Consider the following 21,961-nt stretch of genomic DNA (forward strand, 5'->3'; position numbering starts at 1 on the left):
TTTCCCATCCTTAGAAGTAGGACACATGGTCGAATATCGTCACTTCTTTGCGTCATTGCATTCAAAATAAGCTTACATTGTATAAAGCATAGTTTTCATTAAACAAGAGGAAACCCAAAAGCAGTTGGTTGAAATTGTGTGTTGATTATTAACCATATATAGTTGAATATGTGTTTATTCTAATTAATCTTCTAGGTGTTTACGTTGCTTTAAGGTAAGTACACCTCTCTTTCCTTGCAATTTATTAACTACTTTGATCATTGTGTGTTTCATTAATGATTGCGCACCGCATGATCACCTCATATATTAGTGAATAAGCTTAAAATCAATCTGGACTACTTCACAAAATTTTCTTGAATTGAACAAAATTAAGTACCAAAAAAGCACTAATTGCTTAATTAGTATAATCAAGTCACCTACTCTAAACTCTTTGGTTATATAGGAAGTGATGTATATTTTCATGCCTTACTTAGTTTCTAGCTGACTTTGACAAGTTAGTGGCGACACCTCCCTTTTAGAAAATTTTCACACCATTGATTTGAATACTCGATGTTGTGCAAGGTGTGGGTTTGAGAGAGCCCACGTCTAGATCATAGGCCGTAAATCCATCCTTTAGACAATACTCTTAAACCTTGTTCCCAACACTATGTCAAAATATGGAAAGTGTCGAATAAACACTTGGGTCGTGCTTTTTGCACTCTCGCTACAGTTAAAACACTCCCTATCACAATGTTTTGACAATATTAACTTTTGTGGGTCTCATTATTTTAAAGCGTTCTTCAGTTGCTTTTCTCATTTCTCTTTTTCGTTGTGCCACTCTCTTCTTCTCATTTATTTCTCTCTGTTCTCTCTCATTTTAAAACACCCCCTCTCATGCCAATAGGACAAGCTTTTGATACCCCGATGTTTGTCATCGACACAAGCAACTCACGAAGTTGAAGCCCACATTTTGTGGCAAATGAATAGAGCATCAGGTTGCAATCGTACTAAGGTCTTCCCCAGAAAAACAAAAACTCTTATATAGGAGGGTATAAATCGAAGTACTATTGATGTCAGTACTACCGCAAGTTCAAGCACTGCTCGTGCATTATGAGCATCGGAACAAATGAGGATACTTAAAAGAAGGGATATCACCGAGCTTGAAGTTGAACTGCTGATGGAGAGAGAGACTTGTTATTTTTTGCTCGGAAATGCACCGATTCGATTTGTAAGCTCAAAAGCATGGTGTGACGACATTGGGAGTAGGGGAATATAGGTGAACGTTTGGGACTCCAGAAAAATGAATATGGTCCCAACAAGCTTGCTAGGCCACAAAATTAGGCCAACTGCTAATCCAGTCTCCCAAATCAACACCACCCCGAACTCTGCAAATAGGCCTGAATCTAACATTGTTTAAAATCTTGAACTTCCCGCTTCATGCAAAAGAATATCCATAACCTACAGTATTTGTTTTGACTCTTGCATAATCATCTATAAGATGTCATCTTTTAGATCACATATGACTCCATCATCCAATCACATCAAAACTAATAAAGCTATTAGAACTTTGTCATGACTTCAAATGATAAAGCTGGCAGAGTAATCATCTAAATTGATAAAACCATCACCACAATTTCCTAATTAACTCGATTCTAGAGTTATGACATGTTCTAACCTCACTTATTTCTAGCTTAGGGTACTGTTGCTGTGATATATATGATGAACTCAGGCACGGAGATCCGATTGTGGAGTGGTGCAACCTAATTTGGAGTAATGGTATTAACAAATACAATTTTATTAGCTAGCTAGTTTGCAAAGATGAACTATTGATAGCAGGGATCGTAGCATGATGGATGACCTCCGTTGATATTTATTGTAACTTCTATAGGGTCGATATAGAAGACAAAACTCATATATTCTTTTAGTGTGAATGGACAAGCAGCATTTGGTGTAGTGTCCTTGCAAAACATGTGATTAGGGATTTTTAAGGAGAATGGAATGTGGAACTTCAATGGATGATTAGGGCAACATGGGTCAATATTTGGTAGCAAGACTCCTCAAAGATTTTTCCTAGCAGCCATATATTGCATTTAGATAGAGCGCAACCATAGACGGTTTCAAAACAAATCAACTGGCATCCATATTATTTTGGCCAAGGTGCATAAAAATATAGGAGGTAGAGCTTCACTTTATCAAAAAATTAAACTCTCTCAGTTAAATGTTGTATTGGCTATTATGTAGAGACTTCTTAACTCCATCTTTTTGAATTATTAGCTCTATTTGCAATGCCGGGGGATGCCCCTAAGTTGCTGTACTTCTTATGTTTTATAATACTTACATTTTCAATGAAAAAAAAAAGGAAAGTAATAATACTATTCATTTGAAGACCATGAAATACTCAAATACTCGACACCATCCGCATTGTGCGGGCGGCACGGATTGCCATACAAATCTAAAATGGAGAGTGAACTATAAACTTTCATGTAAAAAGAAACCTTCATGATATTGTATTTATAATAAGATTGTAATGTTAACATCGCATTATTAATTTTTTTAGCAACTTAATTATGAAATAACTAGCGTGATGGTTGACCTCTCTCTTTATTATGGTATAAGTAAACGTAATTTATACATGTTTCTTTTAGTAAACATATTTGTATACTAATATAAATAATTATGTTACTATTAAGGTGGAAAATTTCTTTAAGATAAAGGAATACAATTAGAATAAATATGAAGAGGGAGCGGAGTGAGAGGGACGGATGTAATAAACGGGTAGCATGATGTGGGCAAGGAGAATGGTTAATCCCTTTCAACTTAGAAGCAACCTTTAGGAAAGACAGTATTACTATATATTTATATAGATATATAATAATGCTTGAGCACCTTTTCTACTTTTGAGTTCTCTCTATTTTCCCCCCAATTTCCAGTTGCAAAAGCAATCAAAAGTCGATCAATTCATATAAGAGGTTAGAAACGGCAACCCAACTTTAGAAAAACTTCAATTTTGTTATTTCTAGTTTAAAAGAAGTTTGCAAGAGATGAATTTTACTATTTCCTTGGCATCATAGGTCAAACAACTTAACAATTTGCTAATTTGAGATTACGCTTTTTAATTTTTGTAACGAGATAGGTCATACTGCCTCCGGATGCACCGTTAACGCAAAAGCTTAGACACACGACATAATTTTATATATCTAGTGACCAATGGGGTGAACATCGAGTCTAGAATTAGAATCTGGTGTCTACTGATTTAAAAATGCATCGCCCGTGATTGAAATGTGTGTAGAACATCTAGTAAATATGATATAAAAAGACTCATCATGTAGTATATTTGTGTTGAATTATGCTAAAAATTTTATTTTCGTCGTAAAAATATTGCAAATATGGTAAAATGATTTCATTTGCGGTAAACATGTATAAACATATTATAAAAGAAAAGAAAAACATTTTTAAGCCCATGTGAACTCTGCTCTGACATTATTGCTTAATGAAATGACTAGTTGTGAGGTGGGTGGGTTTTATTTTACTTTATTTTATTTATTTATTTATTTACTTATTTCTTTTCTCTAGCGTATACGAAATAAGGGGAGTTACTTGTAACAGGATAGTACTTAAATTAAGTCAACGCATAGGTGATCGAGTCACATCGACAATAATTCAAAAAAGTAGTTGAATATTTCAAGAATCACCTCCTTTTATTTTCTTGATCTGCAAGTTTATTTTGAATATTTTCCATATTGCTCCTATCTAGATGAGAAATTTGATATTTATTTGAATTTTTTTATTATATATAATGTATCTTTTTTCATACTCGAAGGTTATTCCAAGAGATTACAAATTTTTTGGCCATAATTACTCAGCTTCTTTCATTGTGGCACGTAATTGAGCCATCGAATAAAGTTTTACTCTATGGAATTATCCTTGTCACATCTCTTTTTGTACTGCGGGGCCTTTCCCCCGTTGAAACTCGTGATCACTACACGCGACGGTTGCCGAACTCCGCACCAGTCGAGAGCTACGGGCAAAAAATTCACGCCACCTCGTCACACGAGATCGAAAAGCGACGATCCGGATTGCACAGACCGTGCCAAATCGCACGGCTGCACGCAATAACTCCCCCCGGTGGATGGGCCATCGCTTCGATCTAGAAACCGATCCTATACGATTGGGGCCTCCTGGTGGGGCCCACCAAGGTTGCATTCATTGCAATTGCAAATAGGGGGCGGGGGTGAGCCCTCGCGCTGATCGCATCAGGCTGGTGGGCATCTCTATGTCCACTGGCTGCACGTCTGTGGTGCTCTTCCCATTTCGTTGCCTTTCGGGAAATTGACCGGTTCGTTTCATTAGAGGCCTATATATTATCAGAGCCGATGAACAGTCCACGACACCCGTGGAATACGACATGAAAAATTCTCGGGTTTGTGCCGAATAGAAAGGCGTCTCGTCCCTCGAAAGACAGTTGAGTGGCTTAGCTCATTCATGATGTCAAAAATAATTATATGCCCTCTAAAATCAAAACAAAATAGCCGTAATGATTCATTCATGAATTGAATGGGATTTAATAAGGACCTTGACGGTGGCCATGTTTAGCATTTGCTAGTGTCCATTCTTTGGAAAGATACTCCTAGCATAAACACACAACAAGATTGCACATATATACTTTAATTGGTGCCATCTTTATATTCAACACCGTACTTATATTTGTATCTATTGAGGTGTACGCATGGAATCGATTTGCAAATCAACTGCATCTTGGTAGGTATGGGATCGAGGTGTAGTTGGCGCTAGTCTACTCAAAACTTCCACACGCCTATATTTTCAGTAAACAAGACTTTGGTAAATCTTGAGATATGTTTCTAGTAGAAAGTAAGAGATGCTACCACATAGTCGTATGTTAGGGGATTATCAAAAGAGAGTTCAAGTCTGAACCCATTTGTGATATCTAGTTCAAATTTATGCAACTTAAATTTTAATTTAATGAACTAATTAAGATATGCAAGCTGCTCCATCTCATATTGAATTTATTAAGTTGGACTTCTCCAACACTTTTTCTCATTGGCTCTTTAACAATATCCTCCTAAGCATGCTTCTCTAATCCATATTTGCTTATGACATCTTATTTTAACATGAAGTTCCACATTATTGCTATGTATTGCAGCAACGGTAATGGCAAACTCAATGCCGCTTTGCTCTAGTTGCCTCTTTTAGATAAACTATAATGGCCATTTCCACGTGAAACTGCATTGACCATGAGATGAACAGTAAATGCTAGATACATTCTCATAAGAAGATTACCAAAAGAAAGCTCAAGCCCAAACTCTTTAACATATCCAATCATATTCACCTTTGCTAAAAAATTTAAGATAATAAGTATGGGCCAACTATTATATATTAATTGCTCCGGATTATGCTAAATTTTCGATATTGAACTTTTTTAACACTACTAACACGTGCGCTTTAAGATGCAAGGTGAAGAAAACCTCGTATTGAACAAAAACAATCATCAGAGAACTCTGCTCTGTTCCAAGCTATGCTGACTCTGCTTTTGGAATTGGGACGAACTCCGATCATCGATCGGTCACCCAACCGTCGGAGTGTTCCCAATTAGGGCTCTCGTGGTTTGCCAACTCACCTTCCCGATCCATCACCGATGAAGAATCCGACGAGATCTCCAACGCAGCAGCATCCTCTCTAATGAATGACGGATCAGAATCCATCTCCGAGGAGGGCGAAAGCGAGCCCGACTCCCAGCTCGTTCTTGAACATTGCATCAAAACCCAGTCTTGGAAATCGAAGTGGCACCTCGGAGAGGAATCCGCGAATTCGACTACTCCGTAATCTCCTACGACCTCCTCGTCGTTGATGCAGTCGAGGGCATGGAAGAGGTGCTTCAAGAGCATACGGACGGTCCACACCTTCTTCGGGTTCTTTGCGAAGCACTTCATCAAGGAATGGCCTACGAACTGAAGAGCACGATTTGCCGCGAGGAGATACGTCCTTCCCGAAAATCTTCATGGCGTCTTCTGACCCTTAACCCTCTCTCTCCCTCTCTCTCGCTGTCTCCAAATGCATCGGACGGACGACGTTAGCTTGGTTGTCGGATGAACGCGAGCTGAGGGTCCCGCCACGTTTGGACCCTCTTACTCATGCCATTGTTTTGCTTTACATTAACGGTACGATATTTTTTTCCCCATTTGAAGTAGTTTTTCTAACAGAAAGAAAAAATAAAAGGTATTGAAAGTTATTCAAAAAATATTAAATCAATTATGAAACGATATTAGGTTAAGAAAATCACGTACGTCAAATTAACTATGTCAATAATCATGATGCTAATACTTATTTATGTAGGGATTGCAATACCTAAATATAATAATACATTTTTTAATATAATTTCAATGGCCTACCAGGTGGTGATTTGATTAAGAGAGTCTCTTCCTTCTTTCCTATCCTCCCTATGATCTTGAACTAAAGTTTTAGATGATAGCCTAATTATACTTAGCAAGAATTAGGTAATGATCGTATTGCAGAGTTCGAGATCACTTGCATTTTATAATGAGTGGAATTTAGGTTATGCGAGATATGGATTTCTAGAGGAAAGAGTAGATATTGTTGAATGATATATGCGCTATTTCCCGCCTTTAGTATGCAATTAATGGACGAGTCTAGACAAGGGTTCAGTTTCGGGCTTCTTAACGTTCGATAGTTCATATGGACATCAGAATTTCTGCTGACAAATTACGCATACAGTTTAGTAAAAAGTACAAAATAATGATACTAATAGACAAGTGAAAAATAGAGAAGTCTAATTTGATTATGTGAGCAATCATCTGGCCCGGTTCGTCGTAATAATAAATCAATTTGTGCGCACCCAGCTTGTATTCAATTGGCACTACACTGGTAGCCTTGCTCAGCACTTTGACCACCATAGCTTTGGCACCGTCACAGAAATCTTTGAAGTCTCACACAAAGATCAATGAGAATCACGACCTCCACTACAATCCAGACCGAGGTCACGCAGCGTCGATCTAGACATTTTCCACGATGTGTGACTGTTAAAGCTATCATCCAGAGTTAGCATTTGAATGACGACTCCATTAGAGGAGGAGAAGACGGTGAAGGTAGTAGTGCTGGCGAAGATGGTGCCAGGGGAGTGGACACCGGCAGGGAGGGTGATAAGTGGGTTTGTTTTGCTGGGGAAGGAAGTTTATTCTCGTTATATCTGCTGCGTGAGGGGTAAGGTAGTCCTTTTGCTCGTGCATTTTTGCCATTATAAGATGCGAAATGATTTTCAGAAATGGATGAGGCGAAATTGAATAGATGCAAAACCAGAGCCCGACATGTGTGGCGTCCAACTTGCAATGATTACCCGAATCGGGTCATTAGCAAGCTAATTAGGGTTGCTGCCCAAATTCCAGACTTATTTATAACGTGTCAATTTTTTTTTTCCTACCTTTTTTTTTTTTTTTTTTTTTTTTTCTGATTTCCATTTTGCTAAAAGCAATTAAGATAATGGGAGCTTGGGAGAAGGATATATGTAATTATTAGATTAAAAACCATGGGTTGAATCAATTTGCACCCATCAATATGTCCATTTTCAGATACTTTTGAAATGCCATATGGATACAGTCTCAGTTGTATAATTCATAGATCACTATCAAATAGTAATGAAATTCAAATGAATTGATGAATGTTAAATAAATAAAAAAGATAAAATGTGAATGTCATTTTAAACTTATCGTAAAGCCAGAAGAATTTTACCCTAAAATTTCAACAATTAATAGGCAAGAAAAATGGAAATTATTAGATAGGAACGTAGAAAACTTGTTCTGTGTTTTGTTGGCTTCTAAATATATTTTGGCAAAGTGGACGTAAATTGGAACTCGAAAAGGTCAAACAAAAAGGCGATAATTGCCATTTTTATCTGACACTTTAATATTTCATCTCCCTTCAATTCTCTCCTATTCGAACACTTGCATCACATATTGAAGTTAATTTCAATTGTTGATTAGATGACGTTGTTACATCCAAAAAGAAAAAAAGAGAGTAGGACCTGAAATATACATGTAGAAGATAGAATACGTTTGATTCATTACAAAGCCAAATCAAAATGCATAAAGGACCACAAAGACCATTTATGAATTTCTTTTTAAATTAATAAAATTCTCTAATTTGTAAACCATTTATAAAACACCTTAGAAAATTAAAGGGAGATGGGCGCGAAGTAAAAGAGCAAAACGAAAGAATATGGTTCATCTAAAAGCCGTATTGGAACCACAAGAAAGGAAAAATTGTCCGAGTGCCACTTAAATTGTCTGAGTGTCACTTAGAACCTTTAGTTCAAATTATCCGAATGTCACCTAAAACTTGTTGCTACGTTAAGTCCTTAAATTATACCTTTTCAACATAAATTTTGGATGTAATCGAACCGATTAAAATATTTAGGGCTTAATTATGTGTATGTTTATAAAAATGCAACATCCGATCAAATTAATTAGAAGTTTTAAAAGTGCGATTTGATTATGTACATAAGGGACTAGCCTCATCGTTGACTTATCCACCAGCTCGCTTTGATTAAGCAAAGAGGGACGGAGAGAGACTGAGAGTGAAAACCTTGAATCAGAAAATGCCACCTGCACATCACATTCGTAGACCACACCCGGTCCATTTGAGCACAAGCCTTTTAACTTTTGATGGGGTCAAATCATGCAACAAAACAAAACATGCGAGGCATAAAACTTCATGTTATTTTCTTTTTAGTACACCCTTAAAGGATGCTCATGAGTCATGGCCTAAGGGTAAAAAAAGAGGGAGCATCGTGGGAGTTTTACTGCAATGGGGCTGGAGTTGCAGCTTTGTTCAGACAGCAAGTTGCTTCCATTGAGGTAAGTTGTTGTTGGAGCAGGTAAGATTACTGGCAAGGACGCAAGTCCAAAATATATTATTGGACTAAACCGAAAGAGTAACGGTCTGAATAGGATTCAACTACGTCCATGAATGCCTCTGGTCGGTTTAGTCCGCTGATTAGCCTGGCTCATTGGCGGAGTGGATTTTTGGACTAGCCACGGACGTGGCATTATGTGGAGCTAAGGTAGCACTAACGCAGCGGCTCTAACCATGGTCCAATGAGAGACTGGCTAGTGGCACAAAGGCACATAAATCGAGGTGAGGCAGGTCGTTGTTGTATGAAACTAGATCGGGACAATCGGATCATTTATGACATTTCTTATGCAGGTGCGTCGAGTATTGGATGAGGCTGTGGTTCCTAGCGTTTGACTTTCTAGTGAAGGGTGATTTGTGCCAAACAACAGGGACCATGTGCTCTGGCATGTATTTGTATGGGAGTTGTATTAGCCCGCACATAGATGTGTGTTCTAGCGCGAGAACATTCTTGGCGGCCGGTGAAGCTAGATCACAACTGTAGGAAAATACCTAAAGTATTTTGATGATAACAAAAGTTAATCCAAGTATCTGAACCATTCAACCTTTATTAATTGACTTGCCCTCTTGTAATGCCAACATCAACACGTGCTGCAGCACATATTGCGGTTAGACAGAATTAATTAAACAAAAAAGAAACGTATACTTTTAAACATTTATGAATTAGTTTATTCATTAATATTGACTATATATGGCATGCAAATGAAATTGTTATATTTCTAGATAACTCTTTATTCCCGTTTTAAAACACGTTCTCTCATAAGTTGAACACTAAGTAACAGTAGTGCATCTGTATTTATGGTCAACTTTTTAAATCATGATACTTGTAGTTTGATAAGCTTAGACTCCTCTAAACTATTAGAGTTATATAACACTTAATCTTAACTCCCAAAAAAAAATTGCCGTATGTCAAATTTGAAGTATGGCTTATGAAATCTTCAAAGAAATATAATAAAGGTAGATACAGATAGGTCGGTAAAGATGATTTTGGCTTATTAAAACAGTTGGACCTTCGTTTGGTCTTAATTTAAGTAAATTAACCAGTCAATTTTTTAGTTTTATTATTTCGGCTATCTTCTTTGAGGATTTCTTTTTTTCTTTTTTTTGGGTCCAATCTTTGAGGATTGATTCTCTTGAACTCTGGAAAAAGAGAATGTCAACTAAAACACAACAACTAATACACAATCCTAATTCCAAAACAGAAAAAAAAAAAAAGGAGGAAAGAAAAACTGTGTTGTGCCGTATATCAAATTTGAAGTATGTTGTGTGAAATCTTCAAAGATATAATAAAGGTAGATATATATAGGTTGGTAAAGATGATCTTGGCTGATTAAAACGGTTGGACCTTTGTTCGGTCTTAATTCAAGTAAACCCCTCAATTTTTTGTGTTTTGTTAATATTGGAACTCAAATCTGCATTTGATAGGATGAAAAAGGAGAGTATGAAAGAAGAACGTTCACTTGATTGGCGTTAAGATTTCTGATAAAAGTAAAAAATGCAAAGGCCGTTCCAATGTCAAACAAGAACAATAACACCAGAAGCACCATATAAAACTTGAAACACGTATGCAATCATTTGAGTAAGCCTCCAACAAAGTTCAGTTCTAATATAATCAAATTCGCGAATTCAAGGTCTCTATTTTGAAGGAAACATAGCGTGCACTTTACCTTATCGGTGAAGCGAATCTAACTGGGAATCAAATCCGTCAAGGAACTTCCGGATGTTTTGTCGGTGAAGATCGGAGCTGGTAGTGGAGAATCGAACACAAATTAGATTCTTTTCGGATTCTTGGATCTGAAGACAGAGTCGAACAGGACAAACTCAGTGCGATGGTGAAATGGCCAACGGCATTAGCGACAGCCATTGGAATAAGCTAAGGGCCTGCATGTTTCTATTCTTAAAAAGTGTTCCAGGAACACTTTTTGTTTTGTTAAGAAAAAAAAAGAACAAACGCGTTTGGTTGTGTTTTCTTTTCTTTTTTGTTCTTTTTGTTCGAACACAAAAAGAACAAAAAAAAGAAACACAAAAAAATTTACTTCTTGTTCGAAACATTTTTGAATAAACGTTTCTTCTTCTCTCTCTTTTTCTTCTCTTCTTCTTTCTTCTTCTTTTTTTCTTCTTTTTTCTTTCGCCGGTCGCCGGCCTCGGCCATGGCCGGCGACCGCGACGCCGTCGAGGGTCGGCGACCTCGCGAGCCTCGCGGCCCTTGGCCTCGCCGGATCCGGGCGAGCCCGAGCTCGCCTAGCCAAGCCGCCGGCCGAAAAAGAAAAATAAAAAGAAAGGAAAAATGAAAAATAAAATAAAAATGTTAAAAAATTAAAAGAAACATAAAAAGAATAAAATTTTCCAAACGTGTTTCTGTTCATTTTTTATTTCGGAACAAGTTTATCAAACGCGTTTTTTTTATTCAAAAATTGTTCCCTCGGAAGAAACATTTTTTTTATTTCGTTCTCTAGGGAACAGAAAAAGAACCGAAATAAAAACATGCGCGCCCTAAAAGACGTCAAAAATTGTGATCGAATCCACTGTACATGTATGATGCCCTGTTTCCTGATACGGTTTTGAGCCCGAAGTGACCGGCTATCGAGCTTGACGATGGGGAATTCAAGGCAACGGGGTAGGAAATGTCTCCTTTTTTGTTTTTTGTTTTTCTTTTTTTTGGCGATCAGAACCCACCGTGTCAGAGCCAAACTTTTAGAAAAAACCCTGTGAGAAATGACTTGGGCTGAAGGAGAATTGGACTAGGCTTTTCTTGTGGCCTCTGCAATTTGGACAGGGACCGAATTGACCCATTATTTTATAACTTATTTTTTTTATTTGTGTATTTTTATTTGGTTTTGTTTTTCTTACTTTTGATCAAATAAAATAAAAAACTACCTAATGGCCGATTTTGCTTGAAATTTCCATTGAAAATCAAGCGTGGACAATCATTGTAAATTGATCTCCTGACATTTTGATGACAAATTCCTCCAAGTCTCAAATTTCAAGATTTACTGATCTTCGAGCCTTTTCAAGTGAAGTGGGAGACCATCTCATGAGCTACTGGTTTTTCTCACCACCAACTCATCTTCAGCTTCTTCAAGCGGGATAGATCAGGTAGGCTTTGCAGGGATCCGCAGAATAGGATATCAAGCCTTTCTAGTGATTCTAATCTGTCGAGACCTTCAATCTCAACCAGTCTCGAACAATCCACTAGTTCAAAATCCTTGAGATTTTTTAAGTTACATAAGTTGGGCAATGTCTGAAGGAAGCGACACATCCAAAGCTTGAAGAGTTGTAGATTCTTCAGTCTTTCAAGCCCTTGAATAGCACAAATCCAATTATCGGTTAGACGAAGCTCCAACAAATTCTCCAAGTTGGAAAGGTCAACAACTCCAGAAAGATTGCAATCACTAATTTTGAGTTTCCTCAAACTTGAGGGAAGCTGTTGAATCTGACGCGAGTTCTTGCACTGGTTGAGTTCAAGTTCTCCTATACAATGAAGCCAACCCCCATATGAGCTTACGCTAGTACTACTCAAAAGTTTCATATGCACTGAGCTGTAAAAAGCATGGGGCTGTTGCTCTGATTTATGGTAGACAAAGGTTTCATCATCGTCTTCGCCGAAACATAATTCTAGATTTCTTAAAGTCGGAAGGTTTACCGGGTTGAAGATCTCCAGAACCTTTTCTACAGCACTTGAGGAAAAATATAGACTTACCAAACTCTCTGGAAGCTTTGGCACATTCTCCACACGAGTTCCTGTTAATTTCAAAGTCTTCAAGAATGGTAGTCTCACAATATCACTAGGAATCATCTTTAGCTGCTCGCAATGCTTTCCATAAATTTCCTCAAGTTTCTCCATCATCCCAATAGCCTCGGGTAACTTTTGCATGTAACTTTGATTCATCTTCAACACTTTCAAGCTCTTTAGATTGACAATGGTATTTGGCAACTCTATGATACTTGTGTATGAGATATCCAACTCAATTAAACATTTCAGCATTCCAATTGAGTTGGGAAGTTTCGTAAGTGCTCTACACCGCCCTAGAATTAATATTTCTAAGGATAAAAATGCAGAGAGGTTAGGAGTTTCCTTCAACATGTGACAACCTAACAAATTAAGGACCTTCAATTTTGTAGCCACCTATCAAATGATTGTGTATATCCAATGAGTTTAATTAATAGAAGTTTTGCCGGACATAAGCAAATATATCGACTAAAAAAGCATTCCACTAAAGTAACCTCATAAATACTCTATATATGCATTCCTAACTTAAGCCAAAACCACTCTTTCACACTTTTTTTTTTCTTCCAATATTGTCCCCAACAATAAATTGAAAAAAGAAAGATTTGTTCTCAAATTACCCTCCGTATCAAATAATAAAAAGACAAAATATAGCCAAAACTTCTCCTATAAATTGTAACATCCCTTTCCAACTTCATCATCGAATTACCGATTTTGTCCCCACCACTAATACTTATGACACTAAACTTAATGGCTTTTCCTATGTAAATATATCTTCTAAATTTCAATATAGAAGATAATTTACATATTTTCTGACTATTGATTATGTCTTCTTATAGTAGGCATTGCACTTTATTGTTTTTTAGTTTTTTATTATTAAAATAAGGGCCGCTTTAGCTTTCACATAACCTTCTAAGAGTATAATATTTATTTAATAGTATTGATGTTCTAAACAAATCAGTTTGCATGTTCAATTTTACTCACCAATTTTTATTATTTTGCTAATTTCTCTCTATCGTTTGGCTTTTCTTCAGCATCGCATCCTTGTACAGTATAGATAGTCACTAATTATATTTCATTTAAATATAAACATTTATTACTCATGACAACTAGTTGCATGATTAGGGAACTCAAAACAACGTGAATGTTTATAAATTGTTGTTCAAAAAGTAATGAAAGTCAATAGATATTAAGCTATGACATTTATTCCATTAGATGATCTAACAATCCTACAAATTACATACCTTGAGTTGAGTCCAACCACCCCAATGTTCATCTATTGAGCTGCTCCACCCTAGGTCAAGGATGACTAGATTTTTTGGGCAAAAGTTGGTTGCCTGCATTTCTTTTGGACAACCACACCAAGTAAGCCATCTCAATTCTGAAAAGAGATCCTCAAAGTCTCCAAAGAGGGTCCAACCATCCAATTCGAGAAATCTAATATTTGGCACTTCGATAAAGTCTTTTGATGTCAAAACAGAGTCTTGGAGAGGCACCTCAGATTGCTCATAGTACGCTGCAACAGTTTCGGTTCCCTAAATTGAGAAAGAGTCGATTCAAATTGAGGAGTTCCAAATTGAGCCCAAAATAAAGGCAAAACAGACCAAGGAAGTTTTCTGCAATTAAAAAAGAATATGAGGGTGCACTTAGACTTATACCTTCTTTTGCTGGACAATATCCAGACCACCTTGCCGATTCCACCACACTTGCCGTTTCCACCACACTCGAGGACCCTTGATTGGATCTTTGCAATTTTCTTGCTGCACAATACTCCTGCCTAAGTCCTTAAGTTGATCATGCATCCATAGTCGATTTTTTCCTCTGATTTTCACTAAGGACATTAAAAGCAGAACTTCAATCCCCTCATTTGGAAAAAATCCACAATCATCCCACATGTAAGTTGCATAGCTCTCATTTTCTCCTGATAGAAAGCAAGCAATGTCAAGAAACATTTGTTGTTGCGGATGATCTAACGCCTTATAACTCAACATTAACTTGTCCTGTACGTTCCTTTGAACATCCCTTTGCTGACAATATTTTATCTTTTTCAATGTATCTTGCCACACTAATTTCTTTTTTTTTCCACATAAAAATGAGCCAATCACTTCAATTGCCAAAGGAAGCCCTCCAGTATTTGCAATAACTTCCTTAGATATACTCAAGAATTCATTTGGAGGAGAGTTGCTTCTAAAGGCATGCTTGCTAAAAAGTTGAAGAGCAACACGAGTGTTGAGTTCATTGACTTCATAAACCAAACAACAGTCAAATTGATCTTCGAATTCAGCGAAAACACTTTTGTCTCTTGTTGTAACGACTATTCTACTTCCCGAACCAAACCATTCTTTCTTTTCTGCCAATGCCCTAAGTTGGCTTGCATGATCTACATCATCAAGGAAAATAAGAAATTTCTTTCTGCAGAATCGTTTTTTGATCATATTCTTCCCATGATCAATGCTAGAAATTCTAACTTCTGTGTCACTAGTAATATCAGAGATTAATTGCCTCAGCAAATCTAACATACGAGAACCTTGTGACGCTTCTCGGACATTTGGAATGAAGCTGCAACCATCAAAATTAGTAGATAGTTTGTTGTAGACAACCTTGGCAAGAGTTGTCTTGCCTATTCCACCCATTCCCCAAATACCAATGAGCCTTACACCCTCAGATTCAACATTCAGCAAATTTACTACTTCATTCACTGATTTATCGATTCCAACTAAATGATCAGATATATCAACACAAGAAACCTTAAGCTTAACTGACACTTTCTGAGCAATCAAACGTGCAAGTTCTCCATGGCTGTATTAGGACACAAAACATTATCACGTTAATTATAAGATTGGTAGCAAACTTGTACACTTACAAGATCAAACAATAACATGAAGTTACGAAATTGACGCTGGACCCAGCGAACAAAAGAATAAATACATGATTCTCTAGTTGTGTTCAATCTAGGACGACAGGTTATAATGCTTATGTCGAGCAATGATTAACAAGTGAATTATAAGATTAGTGGCAAACTTGTACACTTGCAAGATCAAACAATAACATGAAGTTACGAAATTGACGCTAAACTCAGCAAACAAAAGAACAAATACATGATTCAATCTAGTTTTGTTTAATCTAGGACGATAGGTAATCCTTGAGTCTTGAGACAATGGAGCGTAGAATTCAGTGCGACATCCATCACATTTTTTGGTCTACAACTAACAAAAAATTGTCCTCTTCAAATTATAATCCGCCTTCAAGCAAAAGAAACATAGAGAAAAGGGAAGATGGAATTGGGTGAGTTGACATACCCTCTGTTCTTGGTGTCCCATCCCTTGATTCCAGTAACTTCCCTAAGCGCCTCCGCCTAGAGTTTCACAATCTCAGCCCCATGTTTTTCTTTATGTAGAGTTAGTGCATCCGCATAAACTCTGGTTTCAAGCTTAACCTCAGAGGGTTCCACGTCATAGAAAATGGGCATAACCTCCAGTTTGTTGGTTTTCCTACGCCGCATCATGTGCTCTAGCTCTCGCAAGCACCAACTACTAGAGGCATAATCTCTGGAGAATATGGGAATGCAGATTTTCGAGTTATCGATGGCTTGGAAAATCTCAGGACCGATCTCTTCACCAACGTCAATCCCTTGCTTGTCTATGAAAACATTGATACACTTATCCACGAGGGCATGATAGAGGGAATCCGTGAAGTTAGCGCGAGTATCCGGTCCTCGAAAACTCAAGAACACATCGTACTCAGTTCCAGATGAGCCATGGCTTGTGGATCCTGTTTCTGGAGAAGAGCTACTTTTTCTTTTCATCTTCAAGTCTAAGTAAACCTAAAATTAGGAGAGGAAGTTGGCGTTAATGTATTGCTCTAGAAACGTTATATTAAATCAAATGTGATGATTAAGTTTTCTTTTCTAGATAATTTATGGTAAAGTAATATGTCTAGTTAATGTTAAGGGAATTATTGATAGGCGTAAGTATCTGCATAGTCTGGTTTCATAAATGACATATAATAAATAGAACGTAAGGAGGTAATCTCGATCATAGAGTAGTTTTTCTTAAGACTTATTTTTTTTTTTTTTGTGCTTTTTAGAAAGCAAAACTGTTCTGACCAAAAAAAAAAACAAAAACAAAAAAGCAAAACCGTTACTTTGTTGTTAAAATTTAAAATGTTTATTCAACTATAAGAAAATCATATGTAAATTACTTATCGATTCTTATGTGTTGTGAAAATATATATAATATATATATATATATATATATATATATATATATTTCAAGGGAAAAATGTATAATTGTGTTGGCAATAAAGATTTAATTAAACAACCTGTAAAACATAAAACTCAGCGATGCAAGCTCGAAACTAGGTTTTTTGTTTTTTTTTTCGTCTTATGCTAGTGAAAGGGTAAAGCTGGAAATCTGCTATCGGCGGTGGACCATATATATCATTGTCCTTTAATTGGAATTTGTCGTCTTTTCGCTTTTTTCCTTTTTTCCTTACATTTTTTTCCCCAGAAAGGTGACCAGAAAAAGGGTAAGATATCATGTTGGTGAAGCAAAGCCACAGGTTTGCACTTCCGTTGGCCTGGGGCCCACCGGAGTTAAATCAACAAAAAGTGGAAGTTTGATGTCTAAGTAAAATGTAAATATGAAGCACATGTATCTAAAAAAGAAAAAGAAAACAAGAATTGGCACTAGCTTGAGATTAAAATTTCTCATTTAAAAGAAAAAAAGGAAAAGAGTTACTTGATAAGATGACAATCCAAAAAATAAACTAAAAAGAGAGACAAAAAATTGCCCCCCGATTGCAATAGCGTCAGAAGCAAACCTACTACTATTCAAGGATGCTTTGAGCGGCCTGATCGTTTTGGTCACGAACAAAATGCTGCTTTTTTGGAGTTACTTTATTGTACTATGACTAGTCAAAAGCAACAAGAAAAATAAATATAAAAAAGCTGAATTGTTGACAATTTTAGGTGCTTTTTAATTTTAATTATACATTCATTTCTAAAAGAAGATTGGGAAAATAGAATTTTATGAAACTTTATTAACTTATATTCATTTAGGTTGGATGGTCTGTTTATGTAATCTTTTATTGAATTAAAATTTACGTATAAGGAAAATCAAAATTATTATTAATTTTTTTTTAAAAATTGTTTATGCAATCCATAACCCAGATCAAATTATTAAAATAAGAAATTTCCTAAGATGGAGATGCTTAAAAATCTCAAACAAATCAAGATTATTATCGAATACTATCATATTAGATAATCAATAATTGCTACCTATCAAACTGGTTCAAGAAATTACCTAGTTTGAAGTATTTCTTTCCAAGAATTGGGACTGACGACGGGCAGCTTTACAGCGACGGGTGAGGAGGAACGTCAGGACCAAAGCAGCAGCGATGGCAATTCAGCACGGACGCAGCAAATTGCAGACCGTTTAGCTAGAATAAAAGATGCAACGGTGAAGGTTTGTTGGTTATGGCCCTATGGGGTCACCCGGACTCTCCTTGGCGGCGACAGTGTGGATTCAGTCAATGCTAGTCTGCTCTATGCAACCAGCGAAAGGAAATCAAACGTAGCAGAGGAAACAAAACAGCAAGCGGTGGCGTCAAGTGGAGCCGGGATGCCGCCTGGAATCACCGGAAACCACCAGGGACTGCTGCTGTGGCGTCAGAATAAGTCGGCAAAACTGCTGTCGCGGCTGCAGCAGGACGTGCTGAGCGCGACGAAAAGTGCCGGCGAGCGTGGTAGAGGCGCGACGATGGACAAGCCGGCAACGAGCGGGGTGACTGGTGAGGGACGGCGCGGCGGTTGCGTTGGCAGAAGGACAGGAGCTGGAGATCAACACCGGCAAACAAGGTCTCGAGAATTTCGACGAGGAAGCAAACCAGAGACCGCCGGACGAAAGCTGCAACGACGCCGAAAAATTAAACCACACCGGCGAAGAAGCACAAGCAATCCCTCCTCAGTGGTCATTTTATTCAGTGTTTTTTTCCTTTTTCACTTTTTTTTGTGAACTGTTAGTCTCGCCTTTCTTGTTTTGAAATAATCATATATTAGTCTCAAGATTCCTTTACATCTCGAACCTCACGTAAAGTTCCCAGAAATTGCTTGAGATATTCTTTATCTGAGATATTCTTTATCCTTTCCTTTGTAATTTATTGTTTTCCTTTTGTCGTTTCCTCAACGCGTACGACAGCAATGCGTTTATGATGATGTGCCTACCTTGACTCGAGCGTCGAGTTGGGCGTCTACGTTGGAGCTCGGATCGAATCCTGAAAAAATTCATCGAGTCTTGGGGACAAGTTCTTCGAAATTCACTGTGGGGGAAGGACAAACGTGAGAAGGAGTCCATAGTTATAAGTATTAAATATTTTTTTTTTCTTTTTTGGGTTGGGGGAGGGAAGGGAAGGGAAATGGCAACGATCTTGTACTGTTCCCACCGATAAAGGCACCTCGATTGGTATGAGAATGATCTCAGCCGTTGAAGTAGAACGAATCTTGCCGTGATGGGGTTGCGAAGATATTCTTGCAATGTCCTTCGAAATATTTTTTTTACAAAGTTATTGCCTTTATCCCCCGAATTTACTCTATTGAATTAATTTTTTCCACGTTGGTACCTCTTAGTTCTTCCATTTATAACTTTCGGCCAATTATGGCGTATTTGATAATACTTCTATTCATGGGAATAATTTTTTATCATAAATTATTCTTTTTTATTCTGTTCCCGAAAATAATTTTTAAGTATTTAAAACCGTTTGGTAACTATCCAAAATTTTAATTCACGGAATAAAATTGTGTTTCGTACCGTCCTCAAAATTTCTCTTTCAAATAATTTTATTTTAACTTTTAAATAATTTTATTACTTTTTTATTTTTGCTTCTTTTCTTCTTTTTTTCCCTTTCTTTCTCTTATTATTCTTTTTCAAGGTTATTGGCGACCGGCCAGACAAGGGCCGACAACCACACTGGAGCATCGCTAGCCCTTGGCGAGGCCGTGCCTTGTTGGTTAAGCCTCACTGGCAGCTGGCTGAGCAGCCTCACCCAGATCTGGCAAGGCTGAGCTCGCCTAACCGCCGGCGGGGCTCGACCTCGCCTAGCCACTGTAAGGTCAGCGTCACCCGGGTGAGCTTGGTCTCACCAGATCTAGGCCGAACCTCATCAGTGGCCGGGGGAGGCCCAAGCGAGGGCCGCCTCGCTGGTGAATGGGCGAGCCTTCGATGAGCTCACCGAACCTCATCTTGGCTTGGCAAGCCTCCAATGAGCTTACCAGATCTCGCCCAGCCAATCGTTGGCGATCGGTGGCAATGAGCAGCGGGTGGTAGTTGAAGAAGAAGAAAGAGAGAAGAAGATCAAGAAAAAAGAAAATAAAATAGAGAAAATAGGTTGGTTGATTCTAGAATTGTTCTCGAAAACAAAAAATCAATTTTTTTTTTTACTTCTTAATTTTGTTCCAAATCTATTTCGAAGAAAAAAATAGAAATTTGTTCCTGGAAACAAAAATTGTACTAAATGAATTTCTGTTATAAATACACTCTCGGAAATAAAAGAGTAGAAATTATCATTGTTTGGCAAGTTCTTGAGAATCACATATTCACCCCCTCTATGTGATACTTGCTAGTCATCTCAGTTGTAGCCAAGTCATAATAGTCCCCAAATTAGCTTTGTATTCAATTGGTTTCATTCTAGTAGTCTGGTAAGTTTTGCCATCTCAAAGTCTAGTTCAATTTATAGTTCAATTAGGACTAGGTGCTGTCGTGACCCCATCACCCTTGTGTAGACCGGTAGAGGTAATTGTTCACGAGATGTTCCAAATGGCGCATCACAAAAAGGTGACTTGAACCGTCCATGAGGTCCATCAATCGGGAATGTGGACTCCAAGTCCATACCTTGCTTGACAAGATATTGTTTTATAAGTTCTTGAAACATCCTACATATTGTCTAGGAGTCTATAAAGCCCGTGGAGAAGCGAGAGGGTCATCTCGATTTCTATGAACCAAAAATTTTGGATTCAGGAACGTAGATTACGCTAACATTTCTATCAGCGCCATTTCGGTACTTAACTTGTCGGGATGTTATCTAAGTGGTCATGCATTTGTTATTACCATTTTCGTGGCAAAGAGGTCTAAAATCTGCCAAGCGATCATACAACATGCTTTTGTAGGAAGGTTCATTTAGAATTTCTACGCTAATCTTAAATCTAGCCTAGAAAATGAAATTAACAAACGATATATTGAAAAGCAGTGTCTTAAGTAAACACCCAACGAAATAAAAGATCTAGCTATTCTAAGTGCAATAATGAAAAGCCCGCAACTTGTCAAGTAATTATTACAAATTCGGATAAAAAACTCGAGACATAATCGAGTAAAAACGAGACCGGATCGGACATCGGTCTTTGGCCTTCAACATCGTGACTTGCGGTTGTCATCTCCTCCATGGACCGCCTTACAGTTGTCGGTTTTGTGCTTAACCAATCCATTTCAAGCAAATGATATGCAAAGAAACAATCAAGACAAATCAAGATCACCCATTCACCAAACAATGTATTGGCCTCGGGATTGGCCTTTGCTTTCATGCACTTCAACCATCCCGACCCCCTATCTTTACCAAAAAAAAACCATCCCGACCCCCTATTGACTAAGATTGATTGACTAATAGTTGACGATAATTGGTCACAATTTGCATTCACAAAACGATGGTCAATATCAATTGACCCCCTAATTTTGTTCTATTTAATCCCAATAGGCTACCCAATCGATCATGCATCGCGCTTATCATTCATCCAACAAAGACATGCATACGCACTAAATAAGGCAAGCATTCAGGTCATTTGATCTTGATTCACAAACAATCAAGCAAAGGGAAGTGAACCAAAATAGGGTCACTTATTCAATTATTAGTGAAATTCAGGTTGATTAGATTAGCAATCAATTAAATGACCACACAAACTTCAATTTGAATGATTCAGGCGTCATTAGAAAGCTTGAGAAATGTTCTTCAAAAGTCATGAAGACCGCTTTTCCTAATCCGGGTCCTATTTGGCCGTTTATACCAAGTGCTTTGTTTCCGATTTTCTAGAAAAATTTAGGAAAAATATCAAACAGCTTTCAATCCCGCCAAATTTTATATAGAGGTAGTTCAGACTGTTATAGTCTTATTTATTGTGCTTTGGAACAATGATCATTTTTATTTGAAGAGGGTACATTTTCTAAAAGTTTTGGATTTAACTTTGAAAGTGCATCAATATATGTTATCTTTATTTTTAAGCCGTATTAACTAATTCTCTCGTATAGTTGTTAACAAGATCTATCTTTATAT

The 21,961-nt window shown here is 37.4% G+C and overlaps 2 protein-coding genes across 3 annotated transcripts; both read right to left on the reverse strand.

The window, feature by feature from the left end:
- Positions 1-11,869: 11,869 nt before the first annotated feature.
- Positions 11,870-18,609, reverse strand: LOC104437142 (disease resistance protein TAO1-like). 2 transcript variants are annotated; one of them, XM_039308457.1, is made up of 4 exons: positions 17,950-18,609; positions 15,946-16,469; positions 14,305-14,477; positions 11,870-14,181 (listed from the first exon to the last, which is right to left on the reverse strand). In XM_039308457.1, exon 4 carries the CDS (start codon positions 13,001-13,003, stop codon positions 11,972-11,974), a length of 1,032 nt encoding a protein of 343 aa, XP_039164391.1. In that variant the 5' UTR covers positions 13,004-14,181; positions 14,305-14,477; positions 15,946-16,469; positions 17,950-18,609; the 3' UTR covers positions 11,870-11,971. The 2 variants fall into 2 exon arrangements, with proteins under 2 accessions (XP_039164391.1, XP_039164390.1); XM_039308456.1 differs by having other exon boundaries at positions 13,207-14,181; positions 14,305-15,445.
- LOC120286375 (toll/interleukin-1 receptor-like protein) lies at positions 16,002-16,451 on the reverse strand. The gene has a single exon (XM_039309520.1). The coding sequence runs from the start codon at positions 16,449-16,451 to the stop codon at positions 16,002-16,004; it is 450 nt and encodes a 149-aa protein (XP_039165454.1).
- Positions 18,610-21,961: the final 3,352 nt, after the last annotated feature.

Source organism: Eucalyptus grandis, chromosome 3 (assembly GCF_016545825.1).
Source record: "Eucalyptus grandis isolate ANBG69807.140 chromosome 3, ASM1654582v1, whole genome shotgun sequence".
In the NCBI taxonomy this organism is placed as follows: Eukaryota; Viridiplantae; Streptophyta; class Magnoliopsida; order Myrtales; family Myrtaceae; genus Eucalyptus; species Eucalyptus grandis.

Excerpts from the sequence above, each read along its gene's own strand:
- LOC104437142 (XM_039308456.1), bottom strand. The coding sequence starts at position 15,279 with ATGGGTGGAATAGGCAAGACAACTCTTGCCAAGGTTGTCTACAACAAA. Across the intron at positions 14,182-14,304 it reads ATATTGTCCAGCAAAAGAAG|GGAACCGAAACTGTTGCAGC; the intron begins GTATAAGTCTAA and ends TTCTCAATTTAG.
- LOC120286375 (XM_039309520.1), bottom strand. The coding sequence starts at position 16,451 with ATGAAAAGAAAAAGTAGCTCTTCTCCAGAAACAGGATCCACAAGCCAT.